The sequence below is a fragment of the Panicum virgatum genome, chromosome 8N (genome assembly GCF_016808335.1).
Source record: "Panicum virgatum strain AP13 chromosome 8N, P.virgatum_v5, whole genome shotgun sequence".
NCBI classification, from domain to species: Eukaryota; Viridiplantae; Streptophyta; class Magnoliopsida; order Poales; family Poaceae; genus Panicum; species Panicum virgatum.
In genome coordinates, this window is record NC_053152.1 from 50,355,633 (window position 1) to 50,377,935 (window position 22,303).

Genomic DNA, 22,303 nt, shown 5'->3' on the forward strand with positions numbered 1-22,303 from the left:
CTGAGCATGCATATAGTTCAAATCATCGTTATTATCTAGCCAAAGTTATGAAATTTGACGTTTTCAAATCCTAATAGAGCCTATAATAAAAAGAAATGGAGGAAGTAGCTGGCATGCATTCACACATGACATGGCAGCACACATACACTACACAATTATGACCGAGTTACTTTTTATAAGAAAAAACCCGAATTATAGTTAATAAATAAGTGATATACTAATTATGATTTATTAATTGGAGGCACATTCTATTGAACTTAGATTTCAAACTGCCGATTTATGCAAAAGGGAAGAAAAAACAGGATGGCCCAAAGTGCTCACGAAACAAATGCCATATGTGCAGTGGACAAGTTAATTAAGCCAGCAAAGGGGAGGGGAACAAATTTAGGCCGAATCAACAACTAGACTAGAAAATGGGCTGAAAACATAAAGGAGCAACCAATTAACTGGGCCAAAAATGGAGAAAGAGGCCATGAAATGAAAAGAAATAGCCCATATCTGCTTTGCTTGCTCGGCGTCTTGTGGCCCAGGAAGCAGCCGGATCTCCCTGTATGTAATGTACTCCATCCTGACAGGATGGATATTACTGAATCTCCTAGTGGCTTGATTGGCTGCTCCATCGTGCTAAACTGACTGTTCAGTGTCCACACATCCAAAAACTGGGGTCTACTACCAAGAATCCCCAAATCTATCGAAGAAGAAGAAGCAGCTTTGATTGAAGAACAAAGCGACCTTGAGAGTTTCTAATTTTAGCATTGCAAGTAGTACGTTCTGTCGGGATGATTTGGATAAATACTTAATCCAACAATGATAGGCTAATGACGACACCTCCAATCAAAAGCTCTTCTTGGCATTCGACGTAAATAAACATGTGAACAAATATTTCCACATGTACACATATATATACATGTATACACAAAAATAATACGCACTAGTATAGAATAACACAACTGTATGTATGTGTGTATGTATCACGTGTATTGGCATTGCCCTCCCTATCGTACATACGTACACGATACACCACACATATACGTATTATACGTGTACAAATAGAAATACAGGTCCATCCATGGTTGTTTCTACAAGAAGAGCAGGCTGGCCCTCTCTTCCTCGTCGTGCTCCTCCGCCCTCCTCCCCCCTCTCTCTCGCCGCTGCTTCTTTCCCCCCACACAAACTCCACGCGCCACAGCACACACAGGCACACGCGCCCCGCGCCCGCGCCCAAGTCTTTCACCCGAGCACCACTCCCCATGCCCTGCATACTCCGCGCGCCCCGCCGCCGCGCGCCCGCAGCAGCTTCCTCATCCGGCCCCCTCGCCGCCGCGGCCGTGGCGAGGCCTTCCATGCCGGCCCCGGCTTCTTGATTCGCCCCGCGCTCTCCCGCGCTCCGGTGCCGCTCCTCTCGATTCCGTCGCCGCGGCGCCATGCCGCCGGTGCGAGGGGCCAAGCGCCGCCGGAAGGCGGCGGCGGAGAAGAAGGCCGCCGTGGCAATGGCAGCCGCCGCCGCCGCGGGCGCGGGCGGCCCGCCCGCAGACTGGTGGGACGGCTTCTGCATGCGGATGTCAGGTGCGTCGTCCTCCCCCCTCCCCCGTTCGGCGCTGCCGACGGCCGTACGCCTCCATTAAAGATTTGTTGCGGATTGGGTGGTTGCTCCCGAGCATGGGACGGCGATTGGTAGATCTAAGCTGCGTCAGGGATGAATTACGCTGCTAATCTTGCGGTTTCGTCGACCGTCGTGATTAGCGTGGAGGCAATGCTGGAGTTGGAGCAATGCCACTCGCCTGATTCAGAAGTGTTTCACTGCTGTTTCGTCGTGGTTCATGAACTGTAAACACTCCAGTTTTAGGTGTGATTCGAGTTTCAAATTGGGAAGGATAGAATCTAGGTTGCCAAGAACTGAGCTCTGAATTCTGATTACTATATGCTGGCAGGGTAACAATGTTCAGTTTTTTGGGTTCATGTGCCTAGTCTAGCTGATTGACTAAAATTAAACTGAAGGGTAGTCTGAAATTAACGCCTCTTTCAGTTGTAATTTGACTATAGCAAATTAGCAATGCTCTTGATCCCTCCATAGGACTGATAGCTACATCTTAGCTATTCTTGCTCTAAGCACGAGGTATTAGCATATTGTTCAGTCCACCATGTCATTCATGCAGGATGCAGCTCTTTAGCATAGTAGCACCTACATCACCCATCCTGTGTTTGCACAGCACATTGGCCTTTTTCTTTTTTCTTTCTGTAGCATACATTTCTTAGAAGAGTCAGGGCTTCTCAAATCCTAATTTGGTAAAGTAGAGACATATCATGAAGGAAATTGTGTATGAAGGGTAGTGTTTCTGTTTCTGAATAACTTTGAGAAAGGAGATAGCTCCTAACTGAACACAATCAACCCCAAAACCTGTTTCTGGACTATTATTATTCATAAGTTAAACTTTCACGCCCCAATTTTCCTGAGTATAACTTCAAAAAAGTATTTGAAAGAATTTTTTTTTGTATTATTTATAGAAGTTACACAGGTGACTGATCGGGTTTCGTACGAACTTTTATATTTACACTGGAGTACTTGACATGGAACTTACTTAGTAATTACTACTTGTATGTGTTTGTTAAGCCTATGTTGTTGATATTATGACTTTATGATTTTGATGCACTCTAGCATATTGGAAAATACCATAGGCTTTACTACCGGACAAATACTTTGCTGTCGTGAAGCTAGATAGAGTGCTTTAATGTAGTTCTTCTGTGATTACTGTGGTCGCTTTTAACTCATTGCAAGTGAGCTCCTGCCTTACCAGTTATGGAAATTTTAACCAGACTTCTGTTTCCTTCTTAGGAACGTTATCTTCTATCGAGGATGCACAAAGATTTGAGTCTGTCCTCAAAATGCCAAGAAGAGCTTTTGACTATGTCTGCAGCTTGGTGAAAGATGAAATGATGGTGAGGTCCAGCAGCTATACCTTTCTTGATGGGACAGTGCTTTCTTTAGAAGATCGAGTGGCCATCGCTCTGCGAAGGTTGAACTCCGGTGGGTCACTGGTGACTGTAGGATCTTCCATTGGTGTGAACCACTCGACCGTCTCACTAATAACTTGGAGGTTCATTGAGGCCATGGAGGAGCGAGCAAGCCACCACTTGCGCTGGCCAGACTCTTCCGAAATGGAGAAGATCAAAGCCAAGTTTGAGAAGATCCATGGTCTGCCAAACTGCTGTGGCGTTGTCGACACAACACACGTTACAATGTGCCTTTCTTCAGCTGAACCGAATTGTAAGGTCTGGCTCGATCAGGAGAAGAACTACAGCATGGTCTTGCAAGCTGTTGTTGATGCAGATACGAGGTTCACGGACATCGTGACTGGGTGGCCTGGCAGCATGAAAGAGTCGAGCATTTTGCACAGCTCTGGCCTTTTCAAGCTGTGCGAGAAAGGTGAGCGGCTGAATGGCAGCAAGCTGAAGGTATCGGATGGATCAGAAATTGGGGAATACTTGATCGGTGACGCAGGGTACCCCCTTCTTCCCTGGCTCCTCACTCCGTACCAAGAAAAGGATCTCACAGAGTCAAACGCCGAGTTCAACAGGAGGCACTTTGCTGCAAGAACAGTCGCCCCGAGGACCTTGGCGAAGTTCAAGGACACATGGAAGTTCCTGCAGGGGGAGATGTGGCGCCCGGACAAGCATAAGCTGCCCCGGATAATCCATGTTTGCTGCTTGCTGCACAACATAATCATAGACCTCCAGGACACAGCCATTGATGAGCAAAGGGCAGTGTCATCGAGCGACCACGATGCGAATTACAGGCAGCAGGTGTGCCAGTTAACCGACGAGAACGGTGTCAGGGCTCGGGACAAACTGTCCGAGCACCTGATCGGCAGGTGACCAAGAGAGGAAAACTTTGTGGGCATCTGAAATGAAAGAGGAAAGCGCTGTTGTGCTTGTTTTGGTCTGCTGCCAGCAGCTCTGAATCCTTTTTTGATGTTCAGTTTTGCAGAGTTGTAAGGGGGGCAGACGAGGGCATCGGTCGTGACTAATGGAACTCACTCACTGTAATCCTCTTGAGAGCTGTTGCAAACATGTCAAATCAATCTAGCTCCTTTGGTTGGTTTATCTTGTTATTGCCTTCGGCATGGTGATCCTAAAAATTGCATAGTTTACCCCCTTTTTTTTTTCCTAAACTTCTTGGAAGTGAAAATGTTAGTATAGTGGTAAAAAGTGATGTCTTTCAAGTTGAGCCTAGTGCAAGCATCCAGGGCCCCACTATCTAGTAGTTTCTAGAAATTTCTAGAGGTTCACATTTGCTCCACTCACAGAAACCCGCCTGAAGTAATTTAATTTTACCGGATGGTAGGAAAAGCATAAAAAGGCCAGGAAGAAGACTTTTGTCGCTGACGCAGTGGGCCCACATGGCGGCGTGATGCCGATAGCAGCGGAAGCGACTCGTTTGGAGTGACGAGTGCTGCAAGTTGGCGGCGCCATGCGTGCCGATCAAATGCTTCGTTCGCTCCTTGCAAATGCATGCGTTTACTGCGACTTAACCACCACCTCCATCTCCGATTCACCTTCCTTTATAAACCCATGGCCACTTCCATCTCCAGCAGGCAGCAGCCAATCCGCCATGGCCATGTCGTCGTCCAAGAAGAGCTGCCTAGGAGGTCTGATGATCTCGGCGCTCGCCGTGGTCGCCGCCGCCGCAGCCGGGCAGCTGTCGCCGGGAGCGTCGGCGACGGCCAACCTGACCCTGCACAACCTGTGCCCGTACCCGGTGTGGCCGCTGGTGACCGCGAACTCGGGCGTCCCGTCCATCCCCACCGACTCCGACGGCGAGCCCGTGGGGCGGCTCGACGGCAACGGCGAGGGCCTGGCGACGCTGGCGTTCCCGGCGAGCGCGTGGTCGGGCCGCGTGGTGGCGCGCACAGGGTGTGCCCCGGTGAGGACGAGGACGGCGACGACGTCGTCGTCGGGCGGTGCGCGACGGGCGACGCGCCGCCGGTGACGGTGGCGCAGGTGAGCGTGGGTGGGCCGGGCGGGCTGGCGGCGTACAGCGTGAGCCTGGTGGACGGGTTCAACGTGCCCGTGGTGGTGACGCCGCACGGGTTCGCGGAGGGCCGGCGGTGCCCCACGCTGGGCTGCGCCGCGGACCTCGCCGCCGGGTGCCCCGTGGGCGCCCGGGCGCCCGGCGGCGGGTGCGGCGCCGGCGCGTCGCAGGCGGCGGCGTTCAAGGCCCGGTGCCCCGACACGAGGACCACCGCCACCGACGTGGAGGCCACGCCGCAGGATTGCGCCGCCCCCGGCGAGATCAAGGTCGTCTTCTGCCCGGCGCCCGACAGCGTCGCCAGCCACGCTTCGCTAGCAAAGTGACGTGTTCATCAATGCTCATCGGTGGAATGGATTAGAATAAGAGAGAGAGAGAGAGAGAGAGAGAGAGAGAGAGAGAGAGAGAGAGAGAGAGAGATTAGGGAGTGATTAGTCGTAACATTGTCCAGCTAATTTGGCATTTACATTAGTGATTTAATGGAGTATGAGATTATCTTTGATCCATCAAAGGAGCACAAACGGCAGGCGTAGGCAGGATGCAAGGGAAGAGACCGAGCTGTTCGTTTCCAAGGAGAAGGGGACAGAAAAAGCCATGGACGTTGCCATCAATGGCATCAGCGACAGGAGAGGGAGATCCTCGTAACCATCGTTGGGAGGCCTTGTCCGCTGGCGCTGCCACTCATAAGGCATGGCCCCCGTGCTCTCCGATCACCTCCGCCGCCGCTAGAGAGCCAGCCAATGGCGTCGTGGTCGTCGCTGACGAGCCCGGCGGCGTACAGGTCGCCGGCGTTCATCGCGCTGGTGACCGTGCTGTGCGTGGTGCTGGTGCTGCTGCTGCACCACTGCGTGCTCGTCGCCTGCTGCCGCGGCGGCGGCGGCGGCGAGCGGAGGCGGCGGCGGCAGCACCACCACCGGCGCGGCGGCGGCACCGAGGGGGAGGACGAGGAGGAGGTGAGCGTGAGCGTGGAGGTGAGCGCGACGACGTCGCGGACGCACCTGGTGGTGCAGGCGGCGGCGGCGGCGTCGCCGGCGGTGGTGTGCCGGTACCGGAAGGAGGAGGAGTGGAAGGAGCCGACGTGCGCGGTGTGCCTGGCCGACTTCGACGACGGCGAGCCCGTGCGGGTGCTGCCGGAGTGCCTGCACTACTTCCACGCCGACTGCATCGGCACATGGCTGCGAGGGAGCACCAGCTGCCCGATGTGCCGCGCCGAGATCACGCCCACGCCGAGCCCGACGTCGCTGCACCACCACCACCATCGCCTCGAGCTCTCCGTCTCCCTCGAGGAGATCCTCGTACACACGTAGCAAGCAGCTCCGGCAAGCTCTGCCCTTAGGGTACCAACGGAGTAAGTCGTGTCGTGGCGGCCGGGCGGCGTGCCAATCGCCGGAAGCGAGAGGGATGGCAGAGCAGCGAATGGAACAGAGGAAGCAGAGTGCTTGCTGGCTGCTCTGTTTTCGTTTGCACTAAACAGATAGCCTGGAAGTAGAGCAGGGCAGAATCGTGCGTTTCTTACATTTTTGGAGGGCGAATTCAAAAATTTCCTGGAGGAATTTTTTTTAATGATTTTGAGGCATGGAATTGGTTGACCAAATATACTTGCTGTGCATAATGGAGCTAATGCTTCTGTGGAACACGGGTTTTTTGGGGGTTACATGTACACTAGTGTACTAATTTGTTCTTATTTCTTTCTTTTTTTGAAATTCAAGTTTAAGCTACGTTTTGCCCCAGAATTTAAACAAGCGCCTGATCCAGCAAAGCTACCTAGGACATGCAGGATACCGTTCGAGCAGCCATGCCGGTTTTGCAGAACACAGCGATATCCAGGAGGAAACAGAGTGTTGCTCTGTTTTTGTTTTCATCAGGTGCAGCAGAGGAGATATTTGACAAGTAGATCTTGAGACTGATGGGGAGTGACTACATGCGCATACTGTCTATAGGGCAGAGTCGTGTGGTTTCTTACATTTTTGGTGGGCAAATTCAAAAAATTGATAGAGGGATTTTTTATAATTTCTGACCCGAAACTATTTTGAGCAAATGTACTTCATTAGACTAAACATAGACTTATGATAAAATAAATTCTATAATCTCTAGGTTTATTCACGAGACGAATCTTTGAAGCCTAAACATATGTTAATTATAGATTAATTACACTAGATTCGTCTCGTGAATAAGCTCTATGCTTATACAATTAGTTTTATAATTAACTTATGTTTAGTCTTTCTAATTGACATCGGAATATTCGATGTGTCAGGGCTTATTATAAGCTTCAGCTAACCAAACAAGACCTGAGAGCAAAACTCTTCAGGAGTTTGGTTACTATCAAAGTTCTGAAGTGCTGCAATCGTTTGGAATTACTGACAGACATTTGGTCCAACAAATATAAAAAAATGGATACATTGATGTTTGAAGCGACAGTTACTGAACTTTAATCACTTCGGCTGACATGGCATCAACAGCCCATAGCTTACCACATCATCGCGTTGCCGACGTTGAAGCTGAGTCGTGATAAAAGTTGAGGAATTGGGTGTTGCTGAGAGTCCCAACTTCAATGACTGAAATGGATTTCCTTCAAGTCGTTGCTGTTCAAGCCCCCTCCGACGTGCCTGCTTGCTGCACCTGGGAAATTAGGGAAATATATATATTATTATATATGCGATTAGTGAATACATACATATATTGTGGTGTGGTGGCCAGAATGTTTTATCAAGCAAAGGCCTGAATGTTTTATTCTAGTATTAAAAAGAAGGAAATTTTTTAGGGCACTCCATATTACTATATCGAAGATCCACTTTGAGTAGATCAAATGGCTATTTTTCTCTTACATCATAGTAGGAGATAATGGATACTAGAATCTGTCGTTGCACGTCAATATATTAAATATAAAAGTTGAAATCATTGAAACCCTTTCTCACTAAGTTTAGGCCCACTATACCTCTCACGGAGGTCCCACTTGTTAGGCTAAAAAATTTGACGAAAGGGAGTGGAGACCCATTTTTTGATAGAAGGAAAATATTTCTACAAAAAACCTAATACTTTTTACACTAAAAATTCTACCATACCCACCCACCCTACCCGCATAATGCTTTCCAATTATTTGGATTGGCAATTCCTCCCATTTAGCAATCAGCGATGACTCCTTCCATTAGTTTTGATTGACAATCACGGCTGACACCTCTCTTCCATTTGTTTTGGATTGGCAATGACACCTCTTTCCATTCATTTGGATTGATTATTCCTTTTTCTTGGCAATCACCGCAGGAACCTCTTTCCATTTACTATTTTTTTCCCGTGGATGAGAGGGTTCATCTTTACTCAATTTTATAAATGGAAGAGAGGTTAAATATATAGTGAGTTCAAAATATATAATGGTAGAACCACCGCTTTCTTCCATCTGAATCAAAATCATGTATAAGATGTCACAATTTTATAAATAGACTTGAATGATCCCTGGACGTGCAGCTGTGGCTTCCGTTGGATCCTTAGACTTGAATGATTTTGATTCGTATAGTACAAGGGAGCTTTGCTTCGATTCAAGGTAGGCAAAATTTACTATGCTGCATGCTTTGCTTTGGGATTTATTTGCACGCAAGGAATCATGCATGGTGTGATAGTACTTCATTTTATATAAGTGAATAAGTGATACTTATGTAAGTTGAACTTTTTATATCCATAAATATAATATAAATATAAGAGTATAAATATATGCATGTCGGATACACCCAATGGATGCATCAAGAAAAAATATACCAATCTTTCCTCTAAAACTCATGTTAATTTTTCACCTAGCCTTCTACATGTACCCACATAGCGTACATGCCTTCTTGATGCACTTTGCGGTCGGTAATTAGTTTTTTTAGTAGAATTTAGTTGTTTTAGTAATCGATCGATGTAATACAACTTTACTTTATTATATCATCAATTTTGAGTCTCATGTTATTTTCAAATATAATTATTCTTTAAACCTGTGCTATTTTTAATATAATTGTTCTTTAAACACGTGCCACCTCTACTAGTATATTAAATAAGCAACTAAATAACTTTTGACACATGCTATTTCAACTGCGGGGCCTAGTAAGGTAGTAGTGTAACTGACTAGTAACTGAAAATTTTGGTCAAGACATATGAATTCGCACTAAGTATTTTGAGTTGAGAATGCTATATTGCTATAGATGTCGAAAAATTGGTCGTGGTTTTCAGAATTTGACACGTAATTCGACGTTCATATTAAAAGGGAATAAAAATATGTGAGTATGGTTTTCAGCAGAAGTCTACTACGAAAGAAAATTCTGAAGCTGGCTGCATGTTTAAATTTTAAGATACGATATATGCTCAAGTCAGATAGAGTATACTCTATTGCTAAGGGGATGTGTACATCATCGATATCGATAGATAAAGAAATAAAGAAGAAGAAAAAAGATGCGTTTCACCGTAGTACCTCTTGGTCTTGGGTTGCTGAGACCAGATTCCACTCCTCGTACCTCTTCACCTCAAGTGTGGGACGGTTGGGATGGACGTCGGCTGCGTGCCGTAGCGCTGCCTCCAATTCCTCCACATCCGCAGCAGAGGCACCACTGCAGTGGATATCCACTCTGACATCCTGAAGCGAGGCAAAGTACTCCAAGCCGAGGCTGCCACAGTCATCGTCGTTGCCATCCTTGAATTCCCGCATGCAGACTTGAAAGGAAAGCTTGTGGACGCTTGGCAGCAGCAGGGTGGGCGCGATGCCGACGCCGACCTTTGTTTTTTCAGAGCCCAAGGTCACATTCTGCATACGAAATGAAGCAGGTTTCAAGGAAATCTCGGAGTTCGTAGATGAGCTGCCTTTCATCCAATATGGTGAAATTGAAATCCATGTATTGTTGCTTCTCAAGCTTGATTAATATGTCCTTGAAAACCTTCTTCAAATCAGGATTCCGGCCAACCGGAACAAAAGCTGTGCAATTAAATTTTCCCTTAAGCTTGTCATACACTGCTTTGGCAAGCGTTGTCTTGCTAATCCTCCATATCCAACAACAGAGACTATCCTTTGTTGTGTGGACATGTCATCTCCTTTTGTCAGCCTTGTGATTAGTTCTTCCCTTGCCTCATCAATGCCGATAAGGTCAGCCGTCTTAGTGTACAAAGATGTTATGCGAGGGTCAACAAAGATTTTGGCAGGATTAATACTTTGTATCTATATATATACAAGAAAACAGTGCGAATTAAATTTCGAAACCACTAGGGTAAGAGGAAATTGCAGCAGAAAAAAAAATCAAATGCATTTATGTTTGTGAGATACTGACCTGTCACGTCGCTCGGCCACCTCCTTGACACGCTCCTTGATGTCCTTGATCTCTTGTCCGATCTCATGATGAGTTGCAGCCTTTGTGACAATATCCATCATCTTCTTCATGAACCTCTTGGTGCTCCTTTTGCTAGGGGCCTCAGGGCCCTGGACGCGCACCAGGAAGATGTCGACGATGTCTTCCATGTCGTAGGACAGCTCCCTTACGTCACGCACCCAGATCATGACCTGCTCTTTGATTTGCTCTCGTGGTGTTGACAGCCAAAATTGGCAGACCGGTCTGACCGGTGTCCATAGGCGGTCTGACCGGTTGAGGTTTTCCTGTAGCCGGTCTGATACAATCGACCGGTCTGACCGGTCCAAGCAGAATTCGAGTACAACTAAAGTTTTTTATAGATTTAGATCTTTTAATAGGATTTCTTGTGGGGCAAGTCCATCCACCCTATAAATATAAAAGGTCACGGCCGATTGAGACATCCAATCGATCAAAAACATATCAATCTATTACTTTTCGTTATTTTGCATTACTTTTTGTCTTCCTCAAACCCTAGCTCTTCCAATCCCCATACTTGCTGTTCTTACTTCGTCTCCGCGACGTCTGAAGGCGTTCTAGGTGGCCTGCCGATCCTAGAACAATCCTACACGCGCTTGCCCTGGCAGGGTCCCTCCCGGGCGAGCGTTCCTCGAATTTCGCCATTCTGCACCGGCAAACCGGTCTGACCAGTTACCCCGACCGGTCTGACCGGTCTGAGCATCGGTGCTGCAATTGTGTCGTCGCTCACCGTGCGATCAAGCGCATTCATGTGTTGGCCCTAGATTGGCGCCAACATATTTTGGCGACTCCACTGGGGAAGAAAGATCTTGGTTATTTAAACTGATCTAATCTACTCCACATACTACCATGGTGAAGCTGTCAAGTAGTGATGTTGATGCCGGCAACATCGTTAGGCCGACTCCTGATCAATTGTCAGCTGAAGATCGTCAAGCTTATGAAGCCTTCATCAAGGAGTGCGAAGAGGAGAACACACAGCGCAAAGAGAAAGAAATCGAAGAGAAGCGTCAGTGGTTCTTGTCTCACTTCTCCAGGAACCGGAAGGGTGAAGTCTTCAACGATAAGGAGGTGGTCATTCTTTCGGATGAAGAAGAATAAGCCAAAGCAAATAATAATGTAAGTACTTCAGCATCGCCTGATATTTTGGAGCAATTTACTCAATTAATGGTTGATGGTCAAGAAAAGATGCTTGCTACTGAAAAAATATGATTGATAAGTCTTTAGGAAAGTAATCCTTGGCTAATGATTGTAGTGCTCCTATGTCTAGTGTTGCTGGTACTTTTCAAAATAACTCTATGCCTCCTGAATCATCGGCGATACCTGCACCACAGTACGGCATGCCGATGAATTTTTATGATGGTCAGAAACCTCCATAGCAGTACGCGAATGGAACGGTCATACCGGTTGCACAAACCGGTCAGACCGATCTCGGTGGACCGGTTCCACGACCGGTCAGACCGGTCTTGGTGCTCTGGTGGCGTATTAGTCGTCTCCTGAACCTATTACTAGTTTGCCTCCTGTTCAGGCTGATTTTAGCCGAATAAATGGGTTTACTAGTTATGGTGTTCCTCCATACGCCACTATGACTTATAATCCGTATACTATGCCTCCCCAAAGTTCGGGCTATTCATATGGTGCAATGCCAAACCATGGTTATTCGCAGTAAACACCATATACACAGCCGAATCATGCACCGCAAATGCCGAATAGTTCTATCACCAATGTTCAGAGGCTAAATGATTCTTATTTTAATCAAATACTTGAGAAACATAAGAAAGATTTGGCTGTTATGTTTAAAGAGTCTTTCGGCATAGAACTTAAGGATAAAACTCTTGTTTGTCAAAAACCATATCCTAAGAGTTTTGATTCCATACCATATCCTCATAATTTCAAGGTGCCTTAATTTATTAAATTTACTGGGGAGGATAGTAGGACTACATGTGAGCATGTTAGTCAGTTTAATGCACAAATGGGAATTTATGGGAGTCTTGATCATTTGAAAATTAGAATGTTCCCTTTGTCTTTATATGGCACTGTTTTTTCATGGTTTTCGGCATTAGCTCCTAATTCTGTGCAAACTTGTTCTCAATTAGAGCGTAAATTTCATGAGTATTTTTTCAATGGTGAATTTCATGAGTATTTTTTCAATGGTGATAATGAATTGAGGCTATGTCATTTAACATTGGTTAAGCAAAAACATGATGAATCTGTTGCTGAATTTGTTAGAAGATTTAGAGATACAAAAAAATCGATGTTATAGTTTGGTTATTTTTGAAAAGGATCTTGCCGAATTAGCTTTTAATGGTTTGAGATCTCATATTAAAGAAAAATTAGAAGGATATGAGTTTCTAACCGTTAATCAAGTGTTGCAAGGGCTTTGGCTCAAGAAAGCCGAAGTAAAGATGCAAAATTTAAACCCGATCGTCTTAGTATGCATATGCTACAAGGAGAATCTTCAGACGATGAGGGTAATGAAGTATATGTTGCTGAATTTGTATGGTCATCTAGTGATAAGCCCAGCACTTGTACTTCTTTAAAGCCGATTTCTAAAAATCGGCAAGATGAGATTAAATTCACTTTTGATGTGATAAAGTGTGATAGAATTTTTGATGAATTGGCAAAGCTTGGGAAGATTAAGTTCTCTCACACTATTCCATCAACGGAGGAATTGAAGCGGCGTGCATATTGTAAGTTACACAATATTTTTTCTGATGCCACTAATGATTGCAATGTTCTCCGTAGACAAATACAATCGGCTATAAATGAAGGACGATTGATTGTTCCTGCGATGCAAATTGATCAAAATCCTTTTCCCGTTCATACACTTGAGTTGTCAAATCCAAAAGTATTGATTCGGTCGCATCAAGCCAAATCGACTAAAGGGAAAAATGTGGTGGTTGGTGAGGAAAGGCATGAGAAAAAAGTGCTGCAGAGCAAGACTCCTCGAGTTACAATAGAGGCTTCAACGCTCGGGGGGCAGGACAAGGAAAAATGGACTGATATCGAGTCGACCGGTCTGACCGGTACGCCCAGTAAGTCTGGGAATTCCTCCAAAAGCAAGACAAGGCCGAGTTTCAAGGAACTCTTGGCCAAATATGAGAAGGAGGGAACTGCTCAGAAGTGGCGATCAATTAAAGTCAAAGATATGAAGTCCTCAACGAAACATCAAGAGCAATCAGATTCTCATCCAAGACAAGTTGATACGCCATCCAATGAACTGGTTACTCTGCGGTATGGCTGGTTTCCATACTCTTATTTGCCTATGAATTATAGTAGGATTTATATGCAATCATATTATATTCAATATCATCCTATGTATCCAAATTATGCTTTACCACAAGGACCGGCTGTTTCTAGCAACGATCTGGTCGAACAGGATATTGATTGCAACAAAACTGATGAGAAAGGCTCAAAGTGAGACTCAAAATATTTACAGCCGAAGTGGTGTCCTTCAGTCTTGTCTCAGACCCAGAAGAGAAGGTTGCAGCGTATGCGCAAGAAGGAGACAATGGAGCAACAAGTAGAGGTCGAGCCAAAGACATCAACAATCATGAAGAAGGTATGGCGGCCGAAACAAGTTTCTTCAACACCAACTTAAGCAAGATATGGCCGATAATTGTTTATCGTCCTTAGCACAAAAAATGGCCGATGTGATGTTAATCATCGTCCTTAGACAATTTTGGCTCAGAAGAATGTTTTTTGGCAAGCAATCTTTACCAAAAATAGGGGGGCATATGTTGACAGCCAAAATTGGCAGACCGGTCTGACCGGTGTCCATAGGCGGTCTGACCGGTTGGGGTTTTCCTGTAGCCGGTCTGATACGGCCGACCGGTCCAAGCAGAGTCCGAGTACAACTAGAGTTTTTTATAGATTTAGATCTTGTAATAGTATTTCTTGTGGGGCAAGTCCATCCACCCTATAAATATAAAGGGCCACGGCTGATTGAGACATCTAATCGATCAAAAACATATCAATCTATTACTTTTCGTTATTTTGCATTACTTTTTGTCTTCCTCAAACCCTAGATCTTCCAATCCCCATACTTGCTGTTCTTCTTTCGTCTCCGCGACGTCTGAAGGCGTTCTAGGTGTCCTGCCGATCCTAGAACAACCCTACGCGCGCTTGCCCTGATAGGGTCCCTCCCGGGCGAGCGTTCGTCGGATTTCGCCGTTCTGCACCGGCGAACCTGTCTGACCAGTTACCCCGACCGGTCTGACCGGTCTGAGCATCGGCGCAGCAATTGTGCCGTCGCTCACTGCGCGATCAAGCGCATTCATGTGTTGGCCCTAGATTGACGCCAACACGTGGCACCTCCATGGCAAAGATAGGGTGGGTTGCAAAGTTGTACCATGGAGTGGGTAACTTATGAGCGAAGCAAAGATGCTCTTGGTAAGGACGTACAAAGACTCTTGTTGATTCCACTATTAGGTTGTGTTCAGTACCATGCTGGACATCTTAGAATTGTCAGATGCAACACTATGTCGTCAATCAACAATAGGAGTGGCGGGTCTGATAAGGACACGACGACGGTGCCTGTGATTTTGTCCTGATCTTTTACGGAGGAACAACATGGATAGCAGATGATAACTAGCATCACCTTACGATCTGATTTACAGAAGCAATGCAACGTCGAAGAAACTCCCATCCATGATCAATAGAACACGATCAGGAAGTGGAGAATCCCAAGGATTCAGCACATGACCCAAAAACGACTGTTCTTTATCCACGTACAAAGACAAGCCGTAGACGACTCGTTGGATGCTATTTTTTTTAACAAGAACTAGCAAACTCGATAACACGATCAATGTTTGTGCCTTTTAGCAGCAACAGGGGTTCAGCTCCATACTACAGGACAAACACATCCATGCCTTGCGATCATAGGCAGGCAGAGAAAAAGGCCTTGTTAAATGTGCCACTAGGCACCAGATGAGACTACACCCAAGACCTACATAAAATTCGAGTCCTACTTGTTGGTAAGGCTACATGGTAGCTCCAAAGGAGGTGTGTCCCTGTCCGCAAAGAACCTGAACAAGATTCCAGTGACATGCAATATGTGAGAGAGGAGACAATACCAACAGAACGAGACGGAAATGGAAGCTACAAGTGCGTAGGATGCTTTGCATGGCACTCTATTACGTATGTGCCGCCAAACTTGTGGACCGGATACTTTGACTCTTAAACACCTCCATGCCCTGATGGTCTGATTCTAGGCAAATGCCGTTAGCTTTTCTATTTCCATTTTGTTTCCTCAATATGTGTCATCAATTCTTTTCATCCACAAGATCTCCAAAATTCTTGAAATTTTATTTACAATTAATCGACGGTTCTCTCTCTCTCTCTCTCTCTCTCTCTCTGTGTGTGTGTGTGTGTCTCTCTCTCTCTCTCTCTCTTGCCCCCTTCCCTCCTCTCTCTCTCTCTCTCTCGATCCCTCTCATATGCACATGTAATTGTTTGATTTGTTGTATCGTGGCAAAACAAGAGCATTTGGTTGTTCTAGTATAATTGGACATTTAAACAAAATATCAACAAAGAATCAACAACCAACAATTTCCATCAGGTAAAAAAAGTATATAGCAAGATTTGAAATTAAAACTCTTGGAAATTATGTGTTGTGTAGCTTCTTCCCCGCATTGCAAAATTCAATTCGGAAAAAGTCCATTTTACTACCTCCAACTATTTAGTTTGTCCACTTAACCCCCTAAACAAAATTTGGGCTCAATTTACTGTTAGAATACCTTGGATCGCCTAGTGGTAGATCGAGTGGGTAACGAACTTGACCAAAAGGAATACCTTGCTGTTGTTGCAGCCATCCGGCATAACGCCGCCACTGAGGAGGCGCCGTAGTTGAGGAAGACGTCGTGGATGGCGAGGTCGCAGAGGTGGTGGCGCAGTGACATCCGGCGATGGGGGCGTCCTCGCTATGGTGAGGACATTAGCGTCGGTGGGCTTCCCGCCGCAGCAGTGCCCCTTCTCTAGATCGGATTAGGGTTCGAGGTTGAAGGTCTGGTGGCTGCAGTGAACCTCTTGTCCTGTGCCGTAGTCCCCACCTCCTTTATGTATGACGCTGCACGACAGGGAACCACCAGCCGTCTATCGGGCTAGGCGTCCCCGAGCAGGACGCTAGTCAAGGGCTCAGTTGGCCGTTGGGCTAACTGGTGGAGATCAATACTAACATTCTCCCCCTTGATCTCACCTTATACTTTTAAAACATTATACCTTGACGTAACCCTTTGACTTTCACTTTGCTTGCTATGCTCTTGGTCCTTGTCTCATTGTAGATCAGTATGTAGGGCGTGCTTCATCATGACAGTTATTAGTTACTGTTAGATTAACAGCCACAATATACTTTTTGTATTGAAACAAGACCTTAACCTTTCTTTGGGCCCTTAGTAATCCAGAAATCATAGGCCTCCTGTAAAACCCAAGTCGACGTGGGCGGTAGGCCTTTGGTAAAAGGATCCGCAAACACTTGCTTGGTACTTTGATACTCAATGCTATCGTATGATTCTGGATTTTCTCCTTTGCAACCATCAATATGTTTGGCAGCACACATGATATGTTGCCATAGGAGAGAAAGTACTTGAATGGCATATTGCTGTTGTCTACCATTATCAATTTCGGGTAAAGATTTCCTCAACCATTTTGCCTGTCTTGTAGCCTCATATCATGCTAAACTTTGGGTATACATGACCCACGATATCATAGCTATTTGCTTTGGAGTTTTTCCACAATAAAACTCCAAGCGCGAGTGTTAGCTACTACTGTGGGCTTCACTAAACATCTCGCCAAAACTCAGTTCTTTTTACTCACAACCTTTTGAGAGCATGTGTTTCTTTCTTACTTAGCATGAGGCTTACAATACTTTGCAAGAATGCAAAATCATTCTCTAATTCCATTCCAGTGATCTATCGCTGGACTGGACTTTAGCCAAAATATCTCGGATACTTGAGCTATGTCACGGTAGATTCTTTCTTGAGCACTAATTTTGCTTCTAACAGCTGAAGCACATGGAACCCTTTTCTTTCGATCGATCTCATATTGGTTCCTGGAATACTGAAAATTCCAAAACTATTACCCTTGATAATAGGATAGGCGTAGGCTTACTCGCATGCATACTATATTTCTTTAGAACCCTTTTCTAAGTATACTCTTTGCGATAGTCATAATACCCCTTTTCTTCTTTATCCCAGTGAATTTCCATTCCTAGAGCGAATGGGTCTTCACCGAGATTTTTCTTATCAAAACTAGAAGTCATAATGACCTTCTTCTTTGAAATTGCGGGAAAGGTATTTTCTATCTTTGAACTTTACATATTTGCAATTTGTCATCTTGCATTTACCTTTACTTAAAACCCAAAACATTTTTTTTGTTCTCACAAAATTTTAGATACCACTGTTCTGTGATATGATTTCATCAGGTGGTATCCTAATGTTCTTTTTTTTTCCACAACAAAACCATTTGGTTATGTCATGTATATACTTTCTCGTACAAATCTCCATTGGGAGATATTGCTCCAACGTCCTTCTGATGCAATTCTAAAAGTGGTATGCCACCAATGTCATTATGATTCTAAAAAACTCATCTAAGACTTTTAAACTATTCTTCCAATTAAATCTTCTTGTTGGTTCCGACTTAATTGAAAGATAACATCATTATAGCAGCGAAAAACTTTTTCTTTCTTTTCAGAAGTAATTATACTTCTAAACATTTCTGTACATTGATTTTCTCTCTAAACAATTTATCCCGTTGGTTCAAAATTGGGTAGAGGTCCAAAGGTTGGCAAAAAAGCCAAAACTCTGCCTTAAAATTAATACTCCTTCAGAAGCATTCTTTTGGCTTTACTTTTCTCTAATTAATTTTCTCATTGGTTCCAAAAGATTAGATATTAAACCATCAAAACTAGACAAAAAACATCAAATATGCTTCTGAAAATAAAAGCAAAACTGTTCTTTTCTTTACTGTACTCCTGGCCCAACTTGCAAAATGAACCCACAACCCAAAATTGGCGCGCAGCGCTTGGATCGGCCTGTTCGCAAGCAGCCTGTAGCGCCGCGCAGCCCATCCCCCCCCCCCCCCCCCCCGCTTGGCCTAGGGCCCAGATGTCGACGACCGGGCCGCCGAATTGGCCCGGCGCGGCGCGGCTCCCCGCCCACATGGGCTCAATCCGGCCCGGGAGAGCCGCGGCAGTTCTCGGCCATCGGATTTGGATCCGACGGCTCTCCGTCGTTCTCGGTCGATCAAAAACCGGGTGGCCGGCGCTCCCCCTGGAACCCTAACCCTAGCTTCCAACTCCCTCTCTCCCGGCTGATACGGGCCACCGTGCAACCATGGCCAGCGCGCATGCACGCACACTCCGCTCGGTCCGCCGAAAGACCGGCTAGCGACCCCGAGCCTTTCCCTCTCCTTCCTCTCTTAGCTCGAGCCGAGCGGCGGCGACCCCTGGGCAGCCGGAGAAGATGGCGGATCTGGTGTGGGCCTTCTCGCCGACGCGTGCATCCACTGGAGTGTGGGCGTGCCGCCGTCGAGGGGCTCCTCGTCGGTGCTTTGCCGCGTGCAGGCGAAGACCCGTGGTGGTTCTCTCTCCCGAGCGAGCTTGTGGCTCGGCCAGGGCTTTTCCGCGGTGGCGACGGCCGGTGGTTGTGGCGGCCGGCGATATTCAGGTAGGACTCGCGGCTCCATGGTCTTGTTGGGGTTAGGGTTTGGAGGTTTTTTGACTTTTTCTATTCGAAATCGATGGTCATTTCCCTAATTCTTTCGATTCGTTATCGAATCCTCTTTCCTTTCTTTCTTTCCCAAAACGATATACTCACAAGATCGGCTAACCGATACCATTGTTAGAATACTTTGTATCGCCTAGTGGTTGATCTAGTGGGTAACGAACTTGACCAAAAGGAATACCTTGCTGTTGCTGCGGCCATCCGGCATAGCGCCGCCGTTGAGGAGGCGCCGTAGTTGAGGAAGACATCGTGGATGGCGAGGTCGCAGAGGTGGTGGCGCAGCGACGTCCGGCGATGGAGACGTCCTCGCTGTGGTGAGGACGTTGGTGTCGGTGGGCTTCCAGCCACGGCAGCGCCCCCTTTCTAGATCGGATTAGGGTTCGAGGTCGGAGGTCCGCTGGCTGCAGTGAACCTCTTGTCCTGTGCCGTGGTCCCCACCTCCTTTATATATGACATTGCGCGACAGGGGCCCACCAACCGTCTATTGGACTGGGCGTCCCCGATCAGGACGCGAGTCAAGGGCTCAGTTGGCCGTTGGGCCAACTGGTGGAGATCAATACTAACATTTACTCCCCCGAACTATTTAGGCTAGCTCAATTCACACCTATTTAAAATTTGTCTTTTTATTTCTCCCAATACAAGTAGGGTTTTAAGTCCAAATTTAGTGGATTGTTAGATGACATTGTTGCATACCTTAGAAAAATACTTTAAGAATCTATTATGACTATTTTCATGTATTTTTCATATCTTGAGAGTCAAATGAGTACCAGATGTTCCTAACCTATGAAAATGGTCACAAAATTCTCTTATAATGTGAAGTATGGTGTCCCCTATGAGCACAAAACGTTTGAAAAGAGAAAAAAAATTAAATCTCACTAGGGGGTGAATTGATCCTAATTAAATAGTTTAGGGAGCAAATTGAGACGTAACTTTGTTTAAGGGGTTAAGTGGACAAACCAAATAGTAGAGGGTAGTAAAATGAACTTCTTCCAATTCAAAACAACTACCGACGGGATCGCACTCTTTATTACTTTATTCTCAAAGGATAATGGTTGTTTTATACTTTTTATCTAATATACAGGACTATTTCATAAGAGTAAAGATGATTCACCAATGAACAGTCACCAATTAAAACAATATCAGGAAGCCATGATGTTATTTTCCAAAGCATCATTCTATCTGTCAGCCCTAGATATTAAAATCAGGGGATGGTGATTATATAATCACTGTCATAATCGGGGTTGTTTGTTTCTCTAGGGGTGATTATGGATTATATAAAAAAAACTCGACCTGTAGGGGTTAAGACCGCCCCCACGACATTGTGTTAAGAAGAAGCCGCCTTCTCACGCATACCGAGAAAAACCCCCGAACCCCTCTCCCACCCTTACACGGGCTCGATCCCCAGGTGAGACTGGGCCGTCACAGCGCGCGCGATGCAGCCATCCCGGTGCAACCAGCGCAGCGCATGCGCCAGGCCACAGCTGGGCCGAACTCACACCGTACTTTGGGAATTAGGAGAGGCAGGGGATTTTTTTAACCTCAGGCCGAAATTCGCTCCCACCGGGAGTCGAACTCGGGACCTGAGGAGGTGCCTCAGAGCTCCTAACCACCAAGCTAGGAGTTTGTTGGCGATTATGGATTATATGATCACCATAGGAACAAGCATGCCCTTTGTCTTGGATAAGGATGCGAACAACGTGTGCCCAAATATGAAGAATTAGGATTTTAAGTATAGTTGGATGATCTGTGCGCTGATGGCTCTACCATCCTAGTATGTAAGGCGCGATGTCCTGAGCTAATACTAGTTTATTTAATTTACTATTTTTAATTAAAGATAAAAAGGGACAGCACGAACTGCATTTGTTTTAGATGGTGAGCATCAACTCTATGGAGCAATATATGACATCACTTAATGTTTCTCCTTACTCGAAATGAACAAAATTACATAATTTTTCGTCATATTTCAAAGGCTTTGAAGGTACTTACACGAAAACACTTCTAACAAGAAAACTTGTGTGGCCTAGCAACTGATTCAGCTTCATATATTGTGGTTGTGCTGGCCACCAGGAAAAAAACCAGGCCCAGAACGCAGATGCTGGACAAGATCCTGGCGACATGCTTGCATCAGAAAAGAGAGGTGCCGATTAACAGAACGCAACAGAGACGCGTGGAAGCCGCAAGCCTACGAGTACTTATGTATTGCTCGTTGCTTTCCATACCCTGATCCCATGCAAATGTGGATTCCTGTGGGCAGTGGCGTGTAGGCAAACCTAGGAATACCATCATGTTGCTAGTATACCCTCTTCTGTACGTGGCTGCCTCAGTTTCAGATCAGCATCGTGAAAAGCTTTGTTATTAGTGGGAGTACAACAGTCATGATATCGATATCCCTATGCAAAGAAATAGCATAGTTGGCCAGTATTCATACTGGATGAGTCCCAGCAAAATGGAGTAGCCGAAAGATGTAACCATACTCCAATGGGTATGGTGAGAAGTATGATAAGTTACTCCATTTTAACGATAACTTTGTGGATGAAGGCTTTAAAAACCTTTGTTCGTATTCTAAATCGAGTACCAAGTAAGTCAGTGCCCAAAACACTGTATGGACAAGAACAGAACCCTCACTTAATTATTTACGCATATGGGACTGTCTAGCTGAGGCCAAAGTGTTTAACCCAAACATTAGGAAACTAGATCCCTAGAAAGTCAGTTGCCATTTTGTTGGCTATTCAGATAAGTCGAAAGTCTATTGTTTCTGTTGTCCAAACAGACATACGAAGTTCATAGAAACAAAACACGTTGTCTTCTTGGAGAATGAGATAGTTAGGGGGAGTATGGTACCCCGAGATAGTCTGGGGAGCATGGTAGCGCGGAAAATTGATCTTGAGGAGAAGCGAGTCTTTGTGCCTACTCCGATGATCCAGGAGCCATTTTTCATGTTACATGTTGCCGCTACACCAACAGTGCAGGACGCTGTAGTGCCAGCGCCTGTTCTCCAGTTGTGGCAACAAATCAGAATGAGGAACCTATCCTTCAGGATCCGATAAAACCAATTGCCGCAGATGAGGGGGAGCAACGACAGCCCCAAGTGGAAGATGAAGTTGAGGAATAGATTATAATGAGACATTTTTCTTGTCTCATGCAAGGATTATTTTAGAATTATATAATGATGTCAGTGGCACTGGCACATTATGATTTAGAGTTATATCAGATAGATAGAT

The 22,303-nt window shown here is 45.8% G+C and overlaps 2 protein-coding genes and 1 pseudogene across 3 annotated transcripts; 2 read left to right on the forward strand and 1 right to left on the reverse strand.

Annotated features, from left to right (window-relative positions):
• The first annotated feature begins 1,079 nt into the window (after window positions 1-1,079).
• LOC120686431 (protein ALP1-like) lies at window positions 1,080-4,105 on the forward strand. Its single transcript, XM_039968633.1, has 2 exons — window positions 1,080-1,566; window positions 2,834-4,105. The coding sequence occupies exons 1-2, from the start codon at window positions 1,425-1,427 to the stop codon at window positions 3,871-3,873; spliced, it is 1,182 nt and encodes a 393-aa protein (XP_039824567.1). The 5' UTR covers window positions 1,080-1,424; the 3' UTR covers window positions 3,874-4,105.
• Window positions 4,106-4,610: 505 nt separating this feature from the next.
• Window positions 4,611-6,333, forward strand: LOC120686434 (annotated as a pseudogene).
• Window positions 6,334-9,819: 3,486 nt separating this feature from the next.
• On the reverse strand, window positions 9,820-15,747 carry LOC120686355 (disease resistance protein PIK6-NP-like). Of its 2 annotated transcripts, none has more exons than XM_039968556.1 (3): window positions 14,674-15,747; window positions 10,312-10,565; window positions 9,820-10,139 (listed from the first exon to the last, which is right to left on the reverse strand). In XM_039968556.1, exons 1-3 carry the CDS (start codon window positions 14,680-14,682, stop codon window positions 10,097-10,099), a joined length of 306 nt encoding a protein of 101 aa, XP_039824490.1. In that variant the 5' UTR covers window positions 14,683-15,747; the 3' UTR covers window positions 9,820-10,096. The 2 variants fall into 2 exon arrangements, with proteins under 2 accessions (XP_039824490.1, XP_039824489.1); XM_039968555.1 differs by having other exon boundaries at window positions 9,820-10,202.
• Between the last annotated feature and the right edge of the window lie 6,556 nt (window positions 15,748-22,303).

Coding starts and splice junctions, on each gene's coding strand:
- LOC120686431 (XM_039968633.1), top strand. CDS start 1,425: ATGCCGCCGGTGCGAGGGGCCAAGCGCCGCCGGAAGGCGGCGGCGGAG. Junction 1,567..2,833: donor CTTCTGCATGCGGATGTCAG/GTGCGTCGTCCT, acceptor TTTCCTTCTTAG/GAACGTTATCTTCTATCGAG.
- LOC120686355 (XM_039968555.1), bottom strand. Junction 10,203..10,311: donor GTGGCCGAGCGACGTGACAG/GTCAGTATCTCA, acceptor GTATATATATAG/ATACAAAGTATTAATCCTGC.